The sequence below is a fragment of the Lynx rufus genome, unplaced genomic scaffold (genome assembly GCF_022079265.1).
Source record: "Lynx rufus isolate CCGP_SWC_20201006 ecotype Redwood Valley unplaced genomic scaffold, mLynRuf1.p SCAF_3, whole genome shotgun sequence".
Taxonomy (NCBI): domain Eukaryota; kingdom Metazoa; phylum Chordata; class Mammalia; order Carnivora; family Felidae; genus Lynx; species Lynx rufus.
The window spans coordinates 196162109-196179772 of NW_025814845.1; the positions used below are offsets into that span (position 1 = coordinate 196162109).

Below are 17664 nucleotides of genomic sequence, written 5' to 3' on the forward strand. Positions count from 1 at the left end.
CTGACCCAGATGTTTACAGCAGTTTTGTGCCTAACTGCCAAAGCTTGGAAGCCATCAAGGTGTCCTCCAGTAAGTGAACGGATAAGGAAACCATGGTTCATCCAGACAATGGGATATTATTCAGCGCTGAAAAGACATGCTCTACGAAGCCATGAGAAGACACGGAGGAACCTTAAATGCCTATCACAAGTGAAAGAGGCCAATCGGAAAAGACTACAGTCTGTTTCCACCTCTGTGACATTCTGGAAAAGGCAAAACTATGGAGACAGGAAAGAGATCAGTGGTTGCCAGAGGGGAGAGGGGGGAGGGAGGGATGACTAGATGGGGCACGGAGGACATTTAGGGCAGAGAGACTGCTCTGCATGACACTGTAGTGGTGAATACATGTGTCCAAGCCCACAGAATGTATGACACCCACAGTGAACGTTAATGCTATGGACCTGGGGCGATAATGATATGTAGATTTAAGCTCATCAATTGTAACATATGTTCCCTCTGGTGGAGGATGCTGATGGGGGGAGGTTGTGGGGAGCGGTCAGAGAGTATACGAGAAATCTCTGCCTTCTCCTAAATTTGGCTGTATACCTACATCTGCTCTAAAAAAAAATAAAGTCTTGATAAAAATATACTTTTCAGTGATAGAAGAGGCCCATAGATTACAAAAGATTTGAGAGACACAAGGGGAGGGGAGGGGAGGGGAGGGAAGGGAGAAGGAAGGGAGACAGACATTGGTTACTTAAGGAGAACGCTCACAGCAGAAGCAGAGAATTAAGAAAGCAGCCTTGGCCTGTTGGAAAGTCCACCCCTGTAGGCTAAATGAAAAGCAACCAGCTCAGCTTTGATCAGAAAAGAGGGTGATGTCTGGGGCCGTCTGACAGGGAACACAGCTCAGCTACATACACTCGCCCCGGCTGGTGGCTTAGTGTCCCCTGAGGCCGCTTGTTCGGGTCCTGGGAGCCGCTCCAGCGGGGCCGCTAGCCTAGGCGGCCTTCTCCGGGAACCCCATCAGCATCGTCCAGCCTCAGAACCAAACAGAACTGGCCGGAGGAGCCAACCCCAGGTTTCCAGGCTGAAGGCTGAATCCGGTCGCAGCTAGATGGAGAAAAGCGGGTCCACGTGACTCGCAGCCTACTCAGGGCAAATGGCACCAGGGGTTATTTATTAGAATTTCACTCTGTGGGTTGCGACACCACCCTTCAGATCGCCCATGTGATTGTGCAACCCTCTGCCCTATAAATACAGACACTCCCGCCTCTGGAAGCCTCTGTCAGCTCGGCCTCCGAGGAGCCTCCTTGGCCAGGCATCCGGGCCCAACCTGCCGGCCGCCATGAAGGCTCTCTGCTTCCTGCTGCTGGCGCTGTGCCTCCTCTCCCGCCTGGCCCCAGGTGAGCTTTGGGACACCCTCGCCCTGGGCCAGGAAGCAGGGGCTGAGTTCGGAGGACAGCTGTCCTTATGTCCCAGGGGATGGAGGGACGGAAAAGCATCCCCAAGGTTGAGCGGCCAGCTTGGGCAGGTGGCAACGGGCAGGCCTTGCTGAGCCTGGGGCTGGGGGCCACCCCCGGGAGTGACAGACTCAGGTCTCCCCCAGTGACTGTGGCTTGGGGGCGGGGGGCTCTTTTCTGTCGGTGCTTGGCAGGGATGTGGGGCCGGTCTCGGGAAGCTGCAGCATCTCCCAGCCCCATGTTTGCCTTGGACATCTAGGAAGTCTGCCGTGTGGAAGGGGACCACCCACTCCACCAGCAACGTGGCTCCCCGCGCTGAGGGGCCAGCTCCCTATCCAGCTGAGGGAGGGGCAGGCTGCCACCCCGGCTCACCCCGGTCACTGGCTAGGGCCTCCCAGATGCCACGGCCAGAAGCTGCCAGTTCCTCCGGGTCAAAACAGCAGTGCACCTGCTGTAAGAGGAGGCAGTGCAGCCAACTGGGGGACATGTTTTATCCTGGCCCCGCCACTCCCTCACTGAGTGGCCTTGAGCAACCCATGCATGCTGGGCCTCAGTTTCTCCGTCTGCAAAATGAGTGGGCCACTGCAGGTGGCCCTTAGAGCACCAAAGCTCCGGAATTCTCTCAAAGATCAGATTGTGCTTCTCGCAGGGCATCACATAGACGTGGCTTCTCCAAACGTGACTCAGTCCCCCATCTGAAAACTGGGTCCAAAATATTCCAAGGCAGACTTTGAGTGTTTCCAGCCGGGATCTATCGGAGGGGTGGGGAAATCAACCGAATGAGTTGCCACCACAGTTTTTCAAAAGAACAGAAAATACTAGTGCACGCCACACAGCGCACATCCGTGCCGTTTCGCCGTCCTCTCACTCCCGCGGGTGTGTGAATGTGTGTGTTTGTTCTCGGTGGCCGTGCAAAATCGCTTACTGTGGTTCAGTGCCAACTCAGAAAAGTTGGAAAGACACTAGGTTAACCCGAAGAGTTATCAATCAGTCCGTCACCTCTCAATACGATTTAAGCATGTCATTCAAAGCACAGAATATAAAAGTGTTTCCAAGGATGTGCAGGAACAACCGAACCTAGCAGTTAGACAAATGGTGGCGAACAGCATTGAACACTTAGCATATGCAGGATTCACTCAGACTCTCCCCGGGGGATCTGCCCCGTGCTGCCCTCCCGACAGCACGTAAAGCCCGTCTGCACAGCCCTGCCAGGAAATGGATTCCCAGTATGGGGACGGGACTAAGTTTACTGTCTGAAGGTTGTTCAGTGGAGCTCCTGGAACGTGCTGCTCGGGTCCCAGCCTCACACAGTGACTCACCCTGAGCCCTCACGTGGGATCGGTTCACTCCCTTTTCTGGGAAAGCCGGTAGGTTCATCTAGTCACACAGGGGGAAACCGAGGCCCACGTGCCCCGAGGCGAATGACAGTTGTGGAGTCACTGCAGGAAACCATGACTTGACAGTCTCTTTTAGCAGTTTTTTCTTTTTTTTTTTTTAACGTTTATTTATTTTTGAGACAGAGAGACAGAGCATGAATGGGGGAGGGGCAGAGAGAGAGGGAGACACAGAATCGGAAACAGGCTCCAGGCTCTGAGCCATCAGCACAGAGCCCGACGCGGGGCTGGAACTCACGGACCGCGAGATCGTGACCTGGCTGAAGTCGGACGCTTAACCGACTGCGCCACCCAGGCGCCCCTCTTTTAGCAGTTTTTAATCTCTATCAGAAAAAAAAAAAAAATCATTTCTTCCTCTTATCTTCTACAAATCTTACGTCTTATTCCTGGGAGCACAGAATGATGTCAAAATGTCAAGGCAACCCGGGTCCCTGATCAGCTGGACAAGAACCCAGCCAAGGGGTACAGAAATCAGGGGAGTCTGAGGCTGTATGCTCCCCAACTCAGTGACTATTTAGTTAACAGCTACTGTGTGCCAGCATTGTCCCGGAAAACACAACCCTCGATGTCATGGCCTTACATCGTAGAAGCAGAGCATGACAAGAAACCCAATTTTATAATTAGTTGTCTGATTACCATTGTGTTGTGAAATGCCATTAAGTACAGGGTGGTAACAGAACACGTCACAGTGGGAGCTGACCTGGTCTTGAGGGGCCAGGCAGGCTTTCTTGAGGAAGCAGAGATGGGAAGGAAAGATGGAGGTCACTTTGGTGTTCACGGTATTTAAAAAAAAAAAAAAAAAAAAAAAAGAAAAAAGATATATATATATATATATATATATATATATATGTATGTATATATAACCTCCTTCTATTCCTTCTAGACATTAAAATCGCAGGACGTGCTGCATAAAATTCAGACTTTTATCTTCTCTTAAAAACACACAAAAAATGAGGGGCACCTGAGTGGCTCAGTCAGTTAAGCATCCGACTTCAACTCAGGTCATGATCTCACGGTTCGTGAGTTCAAGCCCCGAGTGGGGTTCTGAGCTGACAGTGCAGAGCCTGCTTGGGATTCTCTCTCTGCCCTTCCCCACTCATGCTTGCTCTCTCTCTATATATATAAATATGTATATAAATAAACTTTAAAAACACACACACAGAATGAGGCCACATTCCCACATAGCACCAGGGAGCTGCAGCCGTGGTGGCTGCTGTCCCAGATGGACACTTGTGGCCACATCACCACAGACCCTACTACTCCCTATCGCCTCCCCTCAGACCACTGCACCGACATCTAGCATCTGCCTCGCTGCCGTGCGTGTCCGGGTCCGCAGTCCTGAGGGAAATACACTGGTAAAAGGTGAAAGGGCAGGTGGGACTAAGGACAAGCTGGACAGAAAGGAAATCAGGTGGGAAGGCGCACAGAGGAAGAGAAACAGAAACCCCAAAGCTGTCTTTTAACTTAGTGCTTCGCCCAGGCCCCTGTGGGGAAGGAAGAATCATTATCCTCGTTTTGTGGATACATGGCTTGGCCAGACTCACACAGGGCTGGCGACAGGCCGAGGGAGGACTACAACCCAGGCCATCGGCACTGCCCGCCCTCGGGGCCCAGGGTGTCAGCACAGAGAGGAGTCACAGGGACAAGAGGCTCTGGGGCCTCATTGAGTGAGGCCTTCCATGGCAGGAAACCACGTGGGTGTGGACGAGCCCCAGAGACTTCTAAGCCGAGACAGTGAAGGAGTCAGAAATGGCTTCTTCAGAGGCTGTGTTCACAGAGTGGATGCTGGTCAGGGGACAGCCGCACAGACACAGAGGTGCAGACAGGACCTTCTCTCCTGGCTGCGCCTTTGTCCCAGGCGGTCAGCCTGTTACTATAGCAACACTAACCAAGCCCCCTGACAGAGGCACGGGCCACTCCTCGATACCCCTCCTTCCTGTCCCTCTGAGACACGGCTGGCACTCCCGGGGGTCTGCGCCTCGGTTTTCACCATCTTTAAAATGATGGTTTAGGCAAAATGACTCCTAGCTCCCTCATTCCGTGACCCTCAGTCTCTGCCCTGCCTTGCCCACACCTGAGCATCGCACTCTGTGATCCCCACCCCAACCTGCTTGCCCGAATTCCTTCCACCTGTCTGACCTCTGGCGACAGCCACCAGGAATGTGCGTGCTATGGCCTCTGGGTCCTATCTGGAAAAACACGCTCCCCAGTGCCTCAGACATAAGGGCCCTGCGGCCTCCAAACCAGGCTTTGCAGAAGCCACCTGGTCAGTGCCGCACGGGAAACTGAGCTGTCCTCACAGAATGTCACACGTGGCTCTTCACAGCTGGAAAATGCAGTTCTACGAATATCATCTCACCACACGTCCCAGCCAGAAAATAGCAAGTAATTGACTTCAGTTGTGGCTCCAAACCCCATACTCTTTCCACAGGCTTCCCAAAGACCTCTGGATGCATCACCAGGCACAAGGATCGATCTTTTCAAAGTTTTTTTTTTTTATTTTAACGTTTTATTTATTTTTGAGACACAGAGAGACAGAGCATGAGCAGGGGAGGGGCAGAGAGAGAGGGAGATACAGAATCTGAAACAGGCTCCAGGCTCTGAGCTGTCAGCACAGAGCCCGACGCGGGGCTCGAACTCACGAGCTTGGAGATCATGACCTGAGCCGAAGTCGACGCTCAAGTGACTGAGCCACCCAGGGGCCCCACAAGGATCGATCTTAAGAATAATCTAGACAGAGGGCTCGTGGGTGGCTCAGTTGGTTGAGCATCCAACGCTTGATTTCAGCTCAGGTCATGATCCCAGAGTCTTGAGATCGAGCCCCATGCTGGGTTCTGTGCTGAACATGGAACTTGTGTAAGATTCTGTCTCTCTCTCTCCCCCCCAACCCGCCTCTCCCCCTCTCCCTCTCTCTCCCTCTGCCTCTCTCCCCTGCTCACATCCTCTCTGTCTAAAATGAAAAAAATAAAAAATTCAAAAAAAAGAATAATCTAGACAGGAATTGAGTTAAAACTTCTCACGCACTTATAAGAGGCTTTGCTGATTTCCAAAGTGTGAGTTGGCGAGCAGGGAGGTCATGAGCTACTTGTCTGAAGACGACAGTCTCTGGTCTGCAGTTATGCTCCAGTTCACTCTGGAGTTTTGTTATTTGTTTTGCAGGAGTGGCTTGTGTATTTGATTTTGTCCCCAGATACCTTGTGAGTGAAGTCTGACCCTTTCTAGCCCCTGAACAGCACCAGACTCCTATGCCGACAAGCAGCCTCTCTTTCAGTGCCCCACCTGCTCGTGGGCGGGCCTCCTCCTGACACGACCCCCACCCGACCACCTTGTCCTGACCGGGGAAGGCCCAAAGCTGACTTGTTGAGGCCCAGAGGGCTCCCATCAGCCGGTCTCCCAGTCTCGCTCACTCCCCACCACCGCGTCCCTGTACGCCTCCCCGTAGGCACGGGGCTCTGCCGTCGGGTGTTGCGAAAATCCAGACTGCATTCTTTAGCTCCGGGTATCTGTACGTATGTTTGCTCCTCAAGCAGCTCAGGCCGATCGGTCACGTAGGTGGTGTTCTGGCTCCTGACTTTCTGCAAGCCTGGCCTTTTCCTGCACATTCCACAGTGCGGTGCCGGCCCGAGACGGGGGCGCAGATCCTGGCGCACGGCGAACGTGGGCCTCTTCTTTTCTGAAACGCTTATCATGTTGGCGATTTGCTCTCGCCTCCGCCTGGTGGTTCTTTAGCCCAAGAATTGTATAGTTATTTATTCAACAGTTTTGCCTTCCAACGGTGTTCCAAAGCCTCACCTGGGGCTCTAATTAACACAAAGGCAACCTTTGTGCCCTTGCTTCAGAGCAGAAGGGCACAGAGCGAGCTCCGCTCTCAGCAGCCTGACAGCCGCACTCCCATGCTCGGATTCTCTCCCCTCTCTGTCTCCCATTCCCTGAAAGGCTCTTCAGGAAATGTTATTTTCATGGCTCTTCTATGCAAGGTCTAAAGATCCCCTTCTGCGTTTATCTCCTTTATGATCCGTCCCGCCTACTCTCCCTTGAACCATCAGCCTGTCACCTGCGCAGGTTACATTGCCTGTCAGCAGCGTGGAAAGTTGGGGTTCCTGCTTGATGCAGATTTATTTTCTGATGACTCTCAAACTTCAGCCTCTCCGGTGCTCGCTGCCCCGACCGTTCCTTCCTCCCTCTTGTTTTCTTCCGTGCCTGACCCATGCGTGGGCACATATTTCCCAGTTAGTCTCCTGCCTGTTATTACCCCCTGACTAGTCGCCGTTGCGTTTAGGTGGGGTTAGGGACAATCCAGCTGTAACTGGCTTAAACGTGTGCACATCTGAACGAGTCCCCATTTCTGCCTCAAGCACAGAAGCCGGCACAAACCCGCTCTCTCTCCTTCTCACCCCTCATCCTTACCTGGAAGGGGGTTGTCCCTTTTCCACATTCCTCTGGTTCCGGGCGCTCCAGCGGGCTGCCACGGTGTGTGCTGGGTTGCATTCCTCAGGCCGCTCCATGAGGACCCAGGTGGGAATGAGCACCAAGTTCAGGGAAGAGTTGGTGCCCTTGGGGAAGGGGAGAAGAGCAGGCCGAGTTATCTGCGGAGCTCACGGGCAGGGAAGGGGACCGGCGCAGGGACGGGAGAGGGCACTGGTGGCTGCATGTGGAGCAGGACGTGAGCAGCTCTGGGAATATGCAGAGACCTCTTCAGAAGCAGCTCTTCCTTTTTTCCCTGCCAAATAGGACATGCATCCAGAAAAGTGCAAAAGCATGAAGTACAACCTAATGAACTATTATAAAACTTTTTTTTTTTTCAACGTTTATTTATTTTTGGGACAGAGAGAGACAGAGCATGAACGGGGGAGGGGCAGAGAGAGAGGGAGACACAGAATCGGAAACAGGCTCCAGGCTCCGAGCCATCAGCCCAGAGCCCGACGCGGGGCTCGAACTCACGGACCGCGAGATCGTGACCTGGCTGAAGTCGGACGCTTAACCGACTGCGCCACCCAGGCGCCCCCCTAATGAACTATTATACACAAGCAGCCTGTAACCAGGGTTTTAGTCAAGAAGTGGGGCTTGGCCGGCGCCCAAGAAATACCCCTCCAGCCTTCCGGGTCACCCACCCTTTGCGCCTTCCCCCAACGGTAATCATTGCTTGACTTTTATGGCAATGACTTCCTTTATTTCTTACGCTTTTACCTTGTCAACACTCGTGCTCAATAATACAGCTTGGGTGGCGCCTGCCTTTCAATTGGTGAGACGCCAAGAGATAGGGGACATTGTGTGTCATAGGATATGCACAGGGGTGCCCGGGGGGCTCAGTTGGTTAAGCATCTGCCTCTTGATTTCGGCTCAGGTTATAATCTCACAGTTCATGGGATCGAACCCCACGTTGGGCTCTGTGCTGAGAGCAAGGAGCCTGCTTGGAATTCTCCCTCTCCCTCTCTCTTTGCCTCTCCCCTGCTTGCACCCATGCTCACTCTCTCTCTCTCTCTCAAAATAAATTTTAAAAAAAAGCATCTTCCAAAAAAACAGAATGTGCACATATTCGATGTGATAGATGCCGCACTGCTCTCCAGGGAATGACAGTTCCCACTGCTCCGTATCCACGCCAACAATCATTTTTAAATTATAACAGTCTGCTGACTGTAGTGGTAGCTCGGAGTTTTAGTTTGCATTTTCCCAATAAATAACAAGTTGACCACTTTTGTATACAGTTATAGCCATGTGGATATCTTTTGTGATATGTGAAACTACGTGTCTATGTTTCCTATAGATTACCTGTCCTTTCTTAGTGATTTGTAGCAGTTCTTTGTATATTCTGCATGGGAGCCCTTTGTCAGCTGTAAGCATTACAAATCTCTACTGCTCTCTTGTGCTTTGATTTGTCTCCTAATGGAAACTTTCCTTACGTAGAAGTTTATATCATTATCACAATGTGGCTAAATGTGTCATATCTTTTCCTTTATGGTTAATGCTTTCCTATCTTTTTTTTTTTAATTTTTTTACTTATTTTTGACAGAGAGAGACACAGCATGAGCAGGGGAGGGGCAGAGAGAGAGGGAGACAGAATCTGAAGCAGGCTCCAGGCTCTTAGCTGTCAGCACAGAGCCGGATGCGGGGCTCAAACCCACAGACTGCGAGATCATGACCTGAGCTGAAGTCGGACGCTCAACCGACTGAGCCACCCAGACGCCCCAATGCTTTTCGTATCTTAAGAAATCTTTCTTGGGGCTCCTGGGTGGCTCAGTCAGTTCAGCACCTGACTCTTGCTTTCGGCTCAGGTCACGAACCCAGGGTCGTGGGATTGAGCCCTGCGTTGGCTCAGTGCTGAGTGTGGAGCCTCCTTGTGATTCTCTCTCCCTTTCTCTCTGCCCTTCCCCTGCTCATGCTCACTCTCTCTCAAAATAAAAAATTTAAAAAGGAAAAAAGTAAGTCTTTCTTTACCCCCAAAACATGAAGAAAGTCTACAACATTGTTTTCTGAAGGCTCATTATTTTTCCTTTTTCATTTAGACTTCTAATCCATCTGTCAGCGGTTTTTATCTTTTTAATATTCTGATTTTTTTAGAGAGAGAGAGAGAGAGAGAGAGAGAGAGAGAGAAAGCATGCGTGTGCATGTGTGCACAAGTTGGGGGGGGCAGAAGGAGGGAGAGAGAATCCCAAGCAGGCTCCACACCCGGCTCAGAGCCCACGGGGCTCCCTGTCTCACTACTGTGAGATCAGGACCTGAGCTGAAATCAAGAGTCAGATACTTAACCAAGTGAGCCACCCAGATAGTCCCATCTGGCAATTGTTTTAATGTGTGAGTTAAGGGCAAAGTTGTGTTTTTTTTTTGTTTTTTTCAGTATGAATATCCAATTGTCCTGGAACCACCTCTAAGGAGACCGTGTCCCCCGCACTGTTCTCCTGAGCCACCGTTGGTCTACGTCAATCCTCCGTATATGCATGGGTCCCTCTCTATGCCCTGCATTCTGTTCCATTTGTGTTTGTCCTTGTGTTACCACCACACAGTCTAATTACAGTGGGTCTATAATTAGTCTTGAAATCCAGTAAAGCAAGTCCTCCTACCTTCTCCAAGAGTGATTTGTCTATTCTTGGTCCCTCTGAATTTCCACATGAATTTTAGAGTAAGTTTGTCAGGTTTCACTGAAAGAATCTCTTGGGATTTTCATGATATTGAGTTAAATCTGCTGATTAGGGGCACTTGGGTGGTTCAGTCGGTTAAACATCTGACTTCGGCTCAGTCATGAACTCGCAGCTTGCGAGTTTCAGCCCCGAGTCGGGCTCTGTGCTGACAGCTCAGAGCCTGGAGCCTGCTTCAGATTCTGTGTCTCCCTCTCTCTCTGCCCCTCCCCTGCTAGCGCTCTGTCTCTCAAAGTAGTAAATAAACATTTTAAAAAATCTGCAGATTAATTTGGGGGAATTAACCTGTGAAAAATAATTAAACTTCCAGTGCTTAAACATAGAATTTCCACTTCTTCTGTTCTTCTTTAACTTATCAAAAAAATATTGCATTCTTTTTTTTAATATTGTATTTTTTATATACAGAAGTACTGCATTTTCTTAGATTTACAACTATGCACCTGATATTTCAATATAGTGATTTATTTTAATTTCATTTAATTTGTTGGTTGCTAATACACAGAAGTAAAGTTGGGTTTTTTTTTGTATGTATTGATATCATATAAAGCAAACTAGTTACACTTGTTAATTCCTTTTGGACTATCTACCTATAATCAGAATGCCTGCAAATGGTGACAATTTTATTTTTTTCCCAACCTTTATACCATTTGTTTTTGTTTTCTCTTCTGTTAGTCCCCTGGCGAGTACCTCAAGTACAACAACATTCAATGCAACTGACGACAGTGACTATGCTGGCCTTGTTGGCCATCTCACATGAAAAGTTTTCAATGTTTGACCGTTAAGAGTACTGCTTGTTGTAGACTTCTGCAGATACTCTTAATGAGATTCGGGAAGTTCCCTCCAGGGTTATGTGTTAAAAATTTTTATCATAAATCAATGTTGAATTTTTCCAACGCTTTCTGCATCTGTTGGGGTGATTATATGATTTTCTCCTTTAATTGTTAATAGGCATTGACTGATCTTCAAATGTTAAATGAAAGCTTGAATTTGTGAAATAAACTGAGCCTGGTTTTATCCTGTTTGCTGATACTTTATAGAGGATCTTTGCCTCTCTACTGATCAGGGAGATTTAACCATAGTTTTCCTTTCCTTTCCCTGAATTCCTGACCTTTATAGACAGTGGCATTAAGATCACGTTGACATCACATCAGGAATGGCAAATGTTCTCTTTTGTGATTCTGGAAAACAGTGCGTCGTGTAGATGTTATTCTTATTGTTTGGTAGAATTTGCTAATCAAGCCATTTTGGCCTAGAGTCTCATTCATGGACCCAACAGCTTTGATAGCTATGAAACTATTCATATTTTCTAATTCCCATTTATTTCAGTAAGTTATATTTTTCTAAGAACCTTTCTATCTCAAGAAAAAAAGACTTTTCTATTTCAACTCAATTTTCAAGTTTGTTCAAACTAGTATTCCATTTTTCTATATGAACAGAAAAATATTTCTAATTTTTCTATTTCAACTAAATATTCAAGTTGTAAAGCTCATACTACTTTTAATTTTTTATGTTAATAGAATATGTTGTCCTGGGTTTCCTTCCTGTCTGCTCCCAATCTTGACAAGGTAATTCTTTCCTGTTAGCTCTAAAATTTGAAAACCAATGGTCCAGTAATGCTCATTCTTTACTGAACATTAAATTCACCTAAGGAATTATTTCTTCTTTTAATGCCAGTACATAAACTCCATCCCGGGACAATTAAGTCAATAGTTTTAAGTAGATCTCAGCTGATTTCATGGGTATGCAGCATGGAGAACCACTGGTTTATGCTACAATTTCTCAACCGTAGTGCTATTGACATTTTGGGCCTGAAAATTCTCTGTTACGAGGGCTGCTCTGTGCATCGCACATATCTGGCAGCACTTCTGGCCTCCACCCACTAGATACCTAAACATCCGCCCTGCATCCCCCACAGGTGTGACAACCAACAATGTCCCCAAACATTGCCAAATATCCAGTCACCAGACAACCATGATTCCAGATCAGATGAGGTAGCTGTAACAGGGATATGGATTAAATAAGAGGACAATTTCAACCGGTATGAAAACTATCTTTCCAATAAGCAGAGACACATGACATCAGAATGGACTGTTCCCCAGAGTCATGATGGCCTGTTGTGTTAGCTCGAGTGGTGGCCATAATAAAATAGCACAGTGTGGGCTCCTTTAAGAGAGGTAATGAATTCCCTCACAGCTCTGGAGGCTAGAAGTTCAAGTTCAAGGTGTCAGCAGGTTTGGTGAAACCTCTCTCCTTGGCTCACAGATGGCCGCCTACTCTTGTGTCCTCATAAGGCCTTTGCTCTTTGAGTATATATCCCTTTATATATCCAAACGTCCTCTTCCTACAAGGACACCTGCCATGTTGGATTAGAACTACTTTTATGACCTCGTCTAACATTAATTACCTGTCAAAAGGCCCTACCTCCAAATACAGTCACATTCTGAGGCACTGGGTGGTTAGGACATCAACATACTCATTCTGGTGGCGGGGACACAATTCAATTCACAACACCTATCAACGAAGGCATGCAAAACAATGGCCTGATAGTCACTTATCCGGGATATCGTAGGGCGGCTTTGTTCTCTATTAGATAGAATATGAGACTAGTCTAGAGACCTTGTGATTACGAGATTCTGGGATACTGGGAAGAAGGCAGAATAGATTCCAACTGGGCAAAACAGGGAAAGCATTATAGCACAGCTGTACTTCCGATGCTAAGGTGAGCCAACCCGCTGCCCCAGGCCCAGGGAGGAGAGAAGGCAGCCATCCGGGCTCTGCACATGGGCACCTGCCATGGAAGGACCACAGACTTGGTGACAGGAAAGACGGTGGAGCAGGGAATCGGTTCGGAGAGGATGGTATAACTAGGCAGCATGGGAATGGGGGCACAGACAGGAATGCTCGTGGGGTTAGAAGTGAGTTTCAGCGTTCCTGAAACATGAGGCGTTGTTTGGGCAACAGTATGACATGGTAGAATACTTTATGTGGGGACTAACTTGAATCCCTTGCACACCTCAAAGCTCTCAAGGAAACCCTACTCAGAACCCTACTGCTCATCACCGGCTGGCACAGACCTCAGACGGACGACGCTCTGCAGGTGTCTTTCCTGGCAGCCCCGGAGACACACGGAGCGCAAAGTTCTTGGAAGAGAGAACCCGTGGAACTGCTTTGCAAAGAGCTGCTTTACCTAATGTTCTGAAGTCACTGTGGCCACAAGCCACGAGTCTCAAGTGTTTTCTCTCCCTTCTTACAGGTGCTGCCTTTCTCACGGGTCTCGGCCAGCGGTCTGACCACTACATATGTGCCAGGAAAGGAGGAACCTGTAACTTTTCTCCATGCCCACTTTTTACCAGGATCGATGGCACCTGCTATGGTGGAAAGGCCAAGTGCTGCATGCGCTGACTCTGGCCTGGGAGCGATGGACAAAGCATGCGGAAGTCAAGTGAAGTCTTTGTAACCGCTGTTTTAATAAAAGAAGACTTTTTTTTTTTTTTTAAAGCATCCCTCCTTCAGACCAAAATGAATCTTGTGTCTCCTTCTGGAAGAGGTTGAGAAAGTAAGGGGGTTAGGAGAGCGGAGCTGGGCCGGGCCACGGAGCCTGCCCAGTACAAGGATGGGAGACGCTGACCACAGCATTTTATCACCAAACCAACAGGCGGGCAATGAGACCCAGGACACATGAGGAGGAAACGCTGCAGAGGAAAGCTTCCCTGATCCTAGAAGCAACTCAACGTCATCCCAAACTCAACGTCTTAGCAGCCTGGCCAGGGAAACGGCCCATGTGCAGAGCCCGGATGGCTGCCTTCTCTCCTCCCTGGGCCTGGGGCAGCGGGTTGGTTCGCCTTAGCACTGGAGACCCTCTGTCATGAGGACAAAGCTCCTCCCGTACCTTCCACTCTCGTGCCCAGACTCCCGCTCCACAACCACACCACCTGGCCGCACACTGCCACCAAGAGCATCTTACGGCCACAACGTCTCATCTCACTCCCTCGGCCCGTAGACACCTGTTGGTGAGGGAGATGGGTCGCTCTCCCTTTTTTCCAATAAATTTTTTACCACTCTTGACGACGCACGTGGTGCTGTGGTCTCCTTATCTGACGACAATCTCATTCTCCACGTCAATACGTTATAAGCACAAATGAAAATCAAACATTGTAAAAACATTGTGAAACCAGCGGCAGGTTTCGGCAGAACAGCCCTTGTTTGTGAGGGAAAGGCGGAGGGAGGGGAGGCTCACCGGTGTTGTGGACATTAGCCTCCTCTGGGCCTTCTCTGTGACACACAAGCAACACATGGTCAAGGACCCCAGGACATCTGGGCCTCTCCCTTTCATGAAAAGCTAATAATCCAGAGGCGTTCCATTTTGAAAAGAAACCTCAGGCCTGCCGTCAGCTTCCCTCTTCCAGATACGGAAGCCCCCCCCCCCCCCCCAGCAGCATTTCTCTGGGTGTTAAATCAAAGACGGTTCCCGGAGGAGCCTTCCCACTTAGCGCGGCCGATGTTCGGGTTTCCCAAGACCCAGGTCCTCAGGCGAAAAAAAAGCCCACATGCTGGGTTTACCTCACATTCTTTGGTTTACAAGGTTGTGGTAATTTTGCCTGCCCTGCCAGGAGCTCTTCAAGTGACCAAAAGCACATGCTTGGGGATCCCCAGCGACAGAGAGGGAGGGGACCGTCCTGGGCAAGAGGATGCCACCGTCCCCAGAAACCAGAAAAGCTAACAGGATTCCTGCAGCCCATCCACCCCTAAGACATGTGGTCCCAGGGCTTCCATAACTATGTGGGTAGCAGTCCTGACTGCACATTTAAAAAATATATTCATTTATTTATTTTGGGAGCACGAGTAGGGGAGGGCAGAGACAGAGGAAGAGAGAGACAATCCCAAGCAGGCTCCATTCAGTCAGCACAGAGCCTGCTGCGGGGCTCAAACTCACGAGCCATGAGATTATGACCTGAGCTGAAAGCAGGAGTCAGATGCTTAACCCGCTGAGCCACCCACGGAGCGCCCCATGACTGCACATTTTAAGAGACTGATGCTGACGACATTCCCATCTGCTCTCTGCACCCCTCCACTCCGCGTTTCCCCCCTCCATCCAAAGGTCCTCTGAGCACAGGCACTCACCTGCCCCCGTGTGCGCAGGCTTGGAGCTTACAGAGCGGCCAGAACCCTCTAGACCCGGCGCTCCTGCGATGAGGCCCTTGCTGCTTCTAGCTCCCCCACCTTAGCAGGACCACAGAAGCTTCCCGCCTCTCCCTCCGTCTCCCCCCAGGAATGATGCACACTCCTCGCCCTTCTCACCACTACACCCACCGGCGCAGCACCCCCCTCTGATAAGACTCAAATGCAAACAATATCGGCTGAGCCATCCTTGAAGGAAGATGGTTCTAGAGTTAAGGGGCTGTGTACGGTTGTCTACAACCCATTTTACTTCTGAACGGTTGCAAGGACCAATTTTTTGCCCCTAGGATGGCATTTGCATCGATGAAAAGGAAGCATTGATTTGAATGAGCTCAACAACAGTCCCAGGCCCAGCTTTATTACCGTGGCTGTCCTTAAGGGATTACTGAGTCATGGTCCTTGATAGCCGGTCAACATGCTGACTCCAAGTGGGGCATGTCCACTGAACTAGATTGGTTTTGCACAGTTACCCTTCTAAGGAATCTCTCCCACCTCCTAATTACTTTTGCCCTTCAGGGTGCCGTGGTAGATAGAAACCTAGCTTACGCTCAGTGCGTCTGCTCACGAGACCATGGTGACAACGCAGAGGGCACTGTGACTGGCATGTCAACGTGAAATAGTTGGGGGGGGGGCTTTACCATCTCTGCAGTGTTTGGGCAAAGCTGGACACTGCAACCCATATCCTGGGAAAAGGGTGCAATGTATCACTAGGGCATCTTGTCAACCAGCCCGGACACACACGGGAGCTGTCAGCATCTACCTTGGTCACAGAGGTATTTCAGAGAAAGGGGGGATGTCACCTACCATCTAAAACACACCCTATGGGGCGCCTGGGTGGCGCAGTCGGTTAAGCGTCAGACTTCAGCCAGGTCATGATCTCGCGGTCTGTGAGCTCGAGCCCCGCGTCGGGCTCTGGGCTGATGGCTCAGAGCCTGGAGCCTGTTTCCGATTCTGTGTCTCCCTCTCTCTCTGTCCCTCCCCCGTTCATGCTCTGTCTCTCTCTGTCCCAAAAAAAATAAATAAACGTTGAAAAAAAAATAAAAAAAAAATAAAACACAGCCTAGCTTTGCTTCAGTTTTTTGAAAAAATGTTTATTTGCTTATTTTCGAGACACCGAGAGACAGAGAGAGACAGAGAATCGCAAGCAGGCTCTGCACTGTTAGGGCAGAGCCCACACGGGGCTCGATCCCATGAACCGTGAGATCATGACCTGAGGTGAAATCAAGAGTCGGACGCTTCACCGACTGAGCCATCCAGGCGCCCCTGCTTCAGCATTTGACAGTAAAATCATATGGTCTCATACAGAAGGCAATGTGGCTTTCTGTGATTTCTGTGGCTCATGGGCTCATAAGGCATCTCACCAAATGCAGCAGAGACATGTGTCATGGAATTAGAATGAACCAAAGAAGCATTCTCGCTTCGACGGGCACTAATACATGTTAGCCATTCATGATTTCGTCATAGGTTTCCCCGAAAGGGGTCTCCTGCAATAGTCCAGTACTCCAAGCTTTTCTCTGATAAAAATGAACGAACAGGAAACAACGGGAACTCTTCAGGCACATGGGGGTCTTCAGAGTAAAGGCGTCTGTATCAGTCAGGGTTCTTCAGAGAAACAGAACCAACAGGATGTGTGTATAAATATGGAGTGAGATTTACTCCAAGGAATTGGCTCGCACAATTGTGGACACTTGGTGAGCCCCAAATCTAATGGGGCCAGCCAACAGGCTGGAGATGTAGAAAAGAGTTTCAGTTCAAGTCCAAAGGCTGTCTGCTGGCAGAGGTCCTTCTTTCTTGGGGTAGGTCAGTCTGGTTTAGGAAGGCCTTCACCGATTGGATGAGGCCCACCCACATTAAGGAAGGCAATCTGCTATACTCAAAGTCCACTGATTTAAATGTGTTATATATACGTTATTTTCTGCCTATTATGTTTTGATATCTATAAAAAATGAAAAACAAAACAAACAAACAAACAAACAGAAAAACCTTCCTGGTGGGGAAGACTGCCCCTCCCAGGGCTAGCTGACTCTTAGAGCAAAGCCCCAGCCAGGAGCATCCTGCCAAGTGTAAAATAACCCATCCAGAGCCGCACTCCTCTGTCCGGCCCATGTACCCAAGGAGGCAACATTCTTCCGCCTCTGTCGTCCCAGGGCAAGGTCCCAGGCTACCGGAGTCTACCCCTCCAGCCTGAAGCCTTCCGAAATCATTCAAACAAGCCAGTCCCAAACGGTGAATCCTGCCCTGCTTTGCCTTACCCTCTGAAACTCCAGTGAAAGCAGGGGCCTAACCCCTCCCCGCCCTTCTGTATTCTGCCTCCTGGCCATGCAGGCATCTCCACGGGCCCCTGCACGGTGCGCTGTGCCTCTATCTCTGGGACCTGCGAGTGTCTTAAACCTTGTGTCCTGGAGCCTCTTCTCAGTCTCCCTGTGACTGCACCTGACTGATCATCTCGGGGAAGACGACCAAACACTCAGGGTCAAGAATGGCACGTCCAGTCACAGCCCGGAGGGGACTCAGGAG

General features: G+C 49.7%; 2 protein-coding genes across 2 annotated transcripts; one reads left to right on the forward strand and one right to left on the reverse strand.

The window, feature by feature from the left end:
• The first annotated feature begins 1305 nt into the window (after positions 1-1305).
• Positions 1306-14074, forward strand: DEFB1 (defensin beta 1). The gene is made up of 2 exons (XM_047092093.1): positions 1306-1385; positions 13223-14074. Exons 1-2 carry the CDS (start codon positions 1328-1330, stop codon positions 13369-13371), a joined length of 207 nt encoding a protein of 68 aa, XP_046948049.1. The 5' UTR covers positions 1306-1327; the 3' UTR covers positions 13372-14074.
• On the reverse strand, positions 5754-7553 carry LOC124520951 (uncharacterized). Its single transcript, XM_047092092.1, has 2 exons — positions 7244-7553; positions 5754-6559 (listed from the first exon to the last, which is right to left on the reverse strand). Exons 1-2 carry the CDS (start codon positions 7339-7341, stop codon positions 6055-6057), a joined length of 603 nt encoding a protein of 200 aa, XP_046948048.1. The 5' UTR covers positions 7342-7553; the 3' UTR covers positions 5754-6054.
• Positions 14075-17664: the final 3590 nt, after the last annotated feature.

Bases quoted from the DNA above. Each gene is read 5' to 3' on its own strand.
- DEFB1 (XM_047092093.1), top strand. From the start codon at position 1,328: ATGAAGGCTCTCTGCTTCCTGCTGCTGGCGCTGTGCCTCCTCTCCCGC. The intron at 1,386-13,222 runs GTGAGCTTTGGG...CCCTTCTTACAG, and splicing joins CCTCTCCCGCCTGGCCCCAG to GTGCTGCCTTTCTCACGGGT.
- LOC124520951 (XM_047092092.1), bottom strand. From the start codon at position 7,341: ATGGAGCGGCCTGAGGAATGCAACCCAGCACACACCGTGGCAGCCCGC. The intron at 6,560-7,243 runs GTAAGGATGAGG...CTTGGGCTAAAG, and splicing joins AAGGGACAACCCCCTTCCAG to AACCACCAGGCGGAGGCGAG.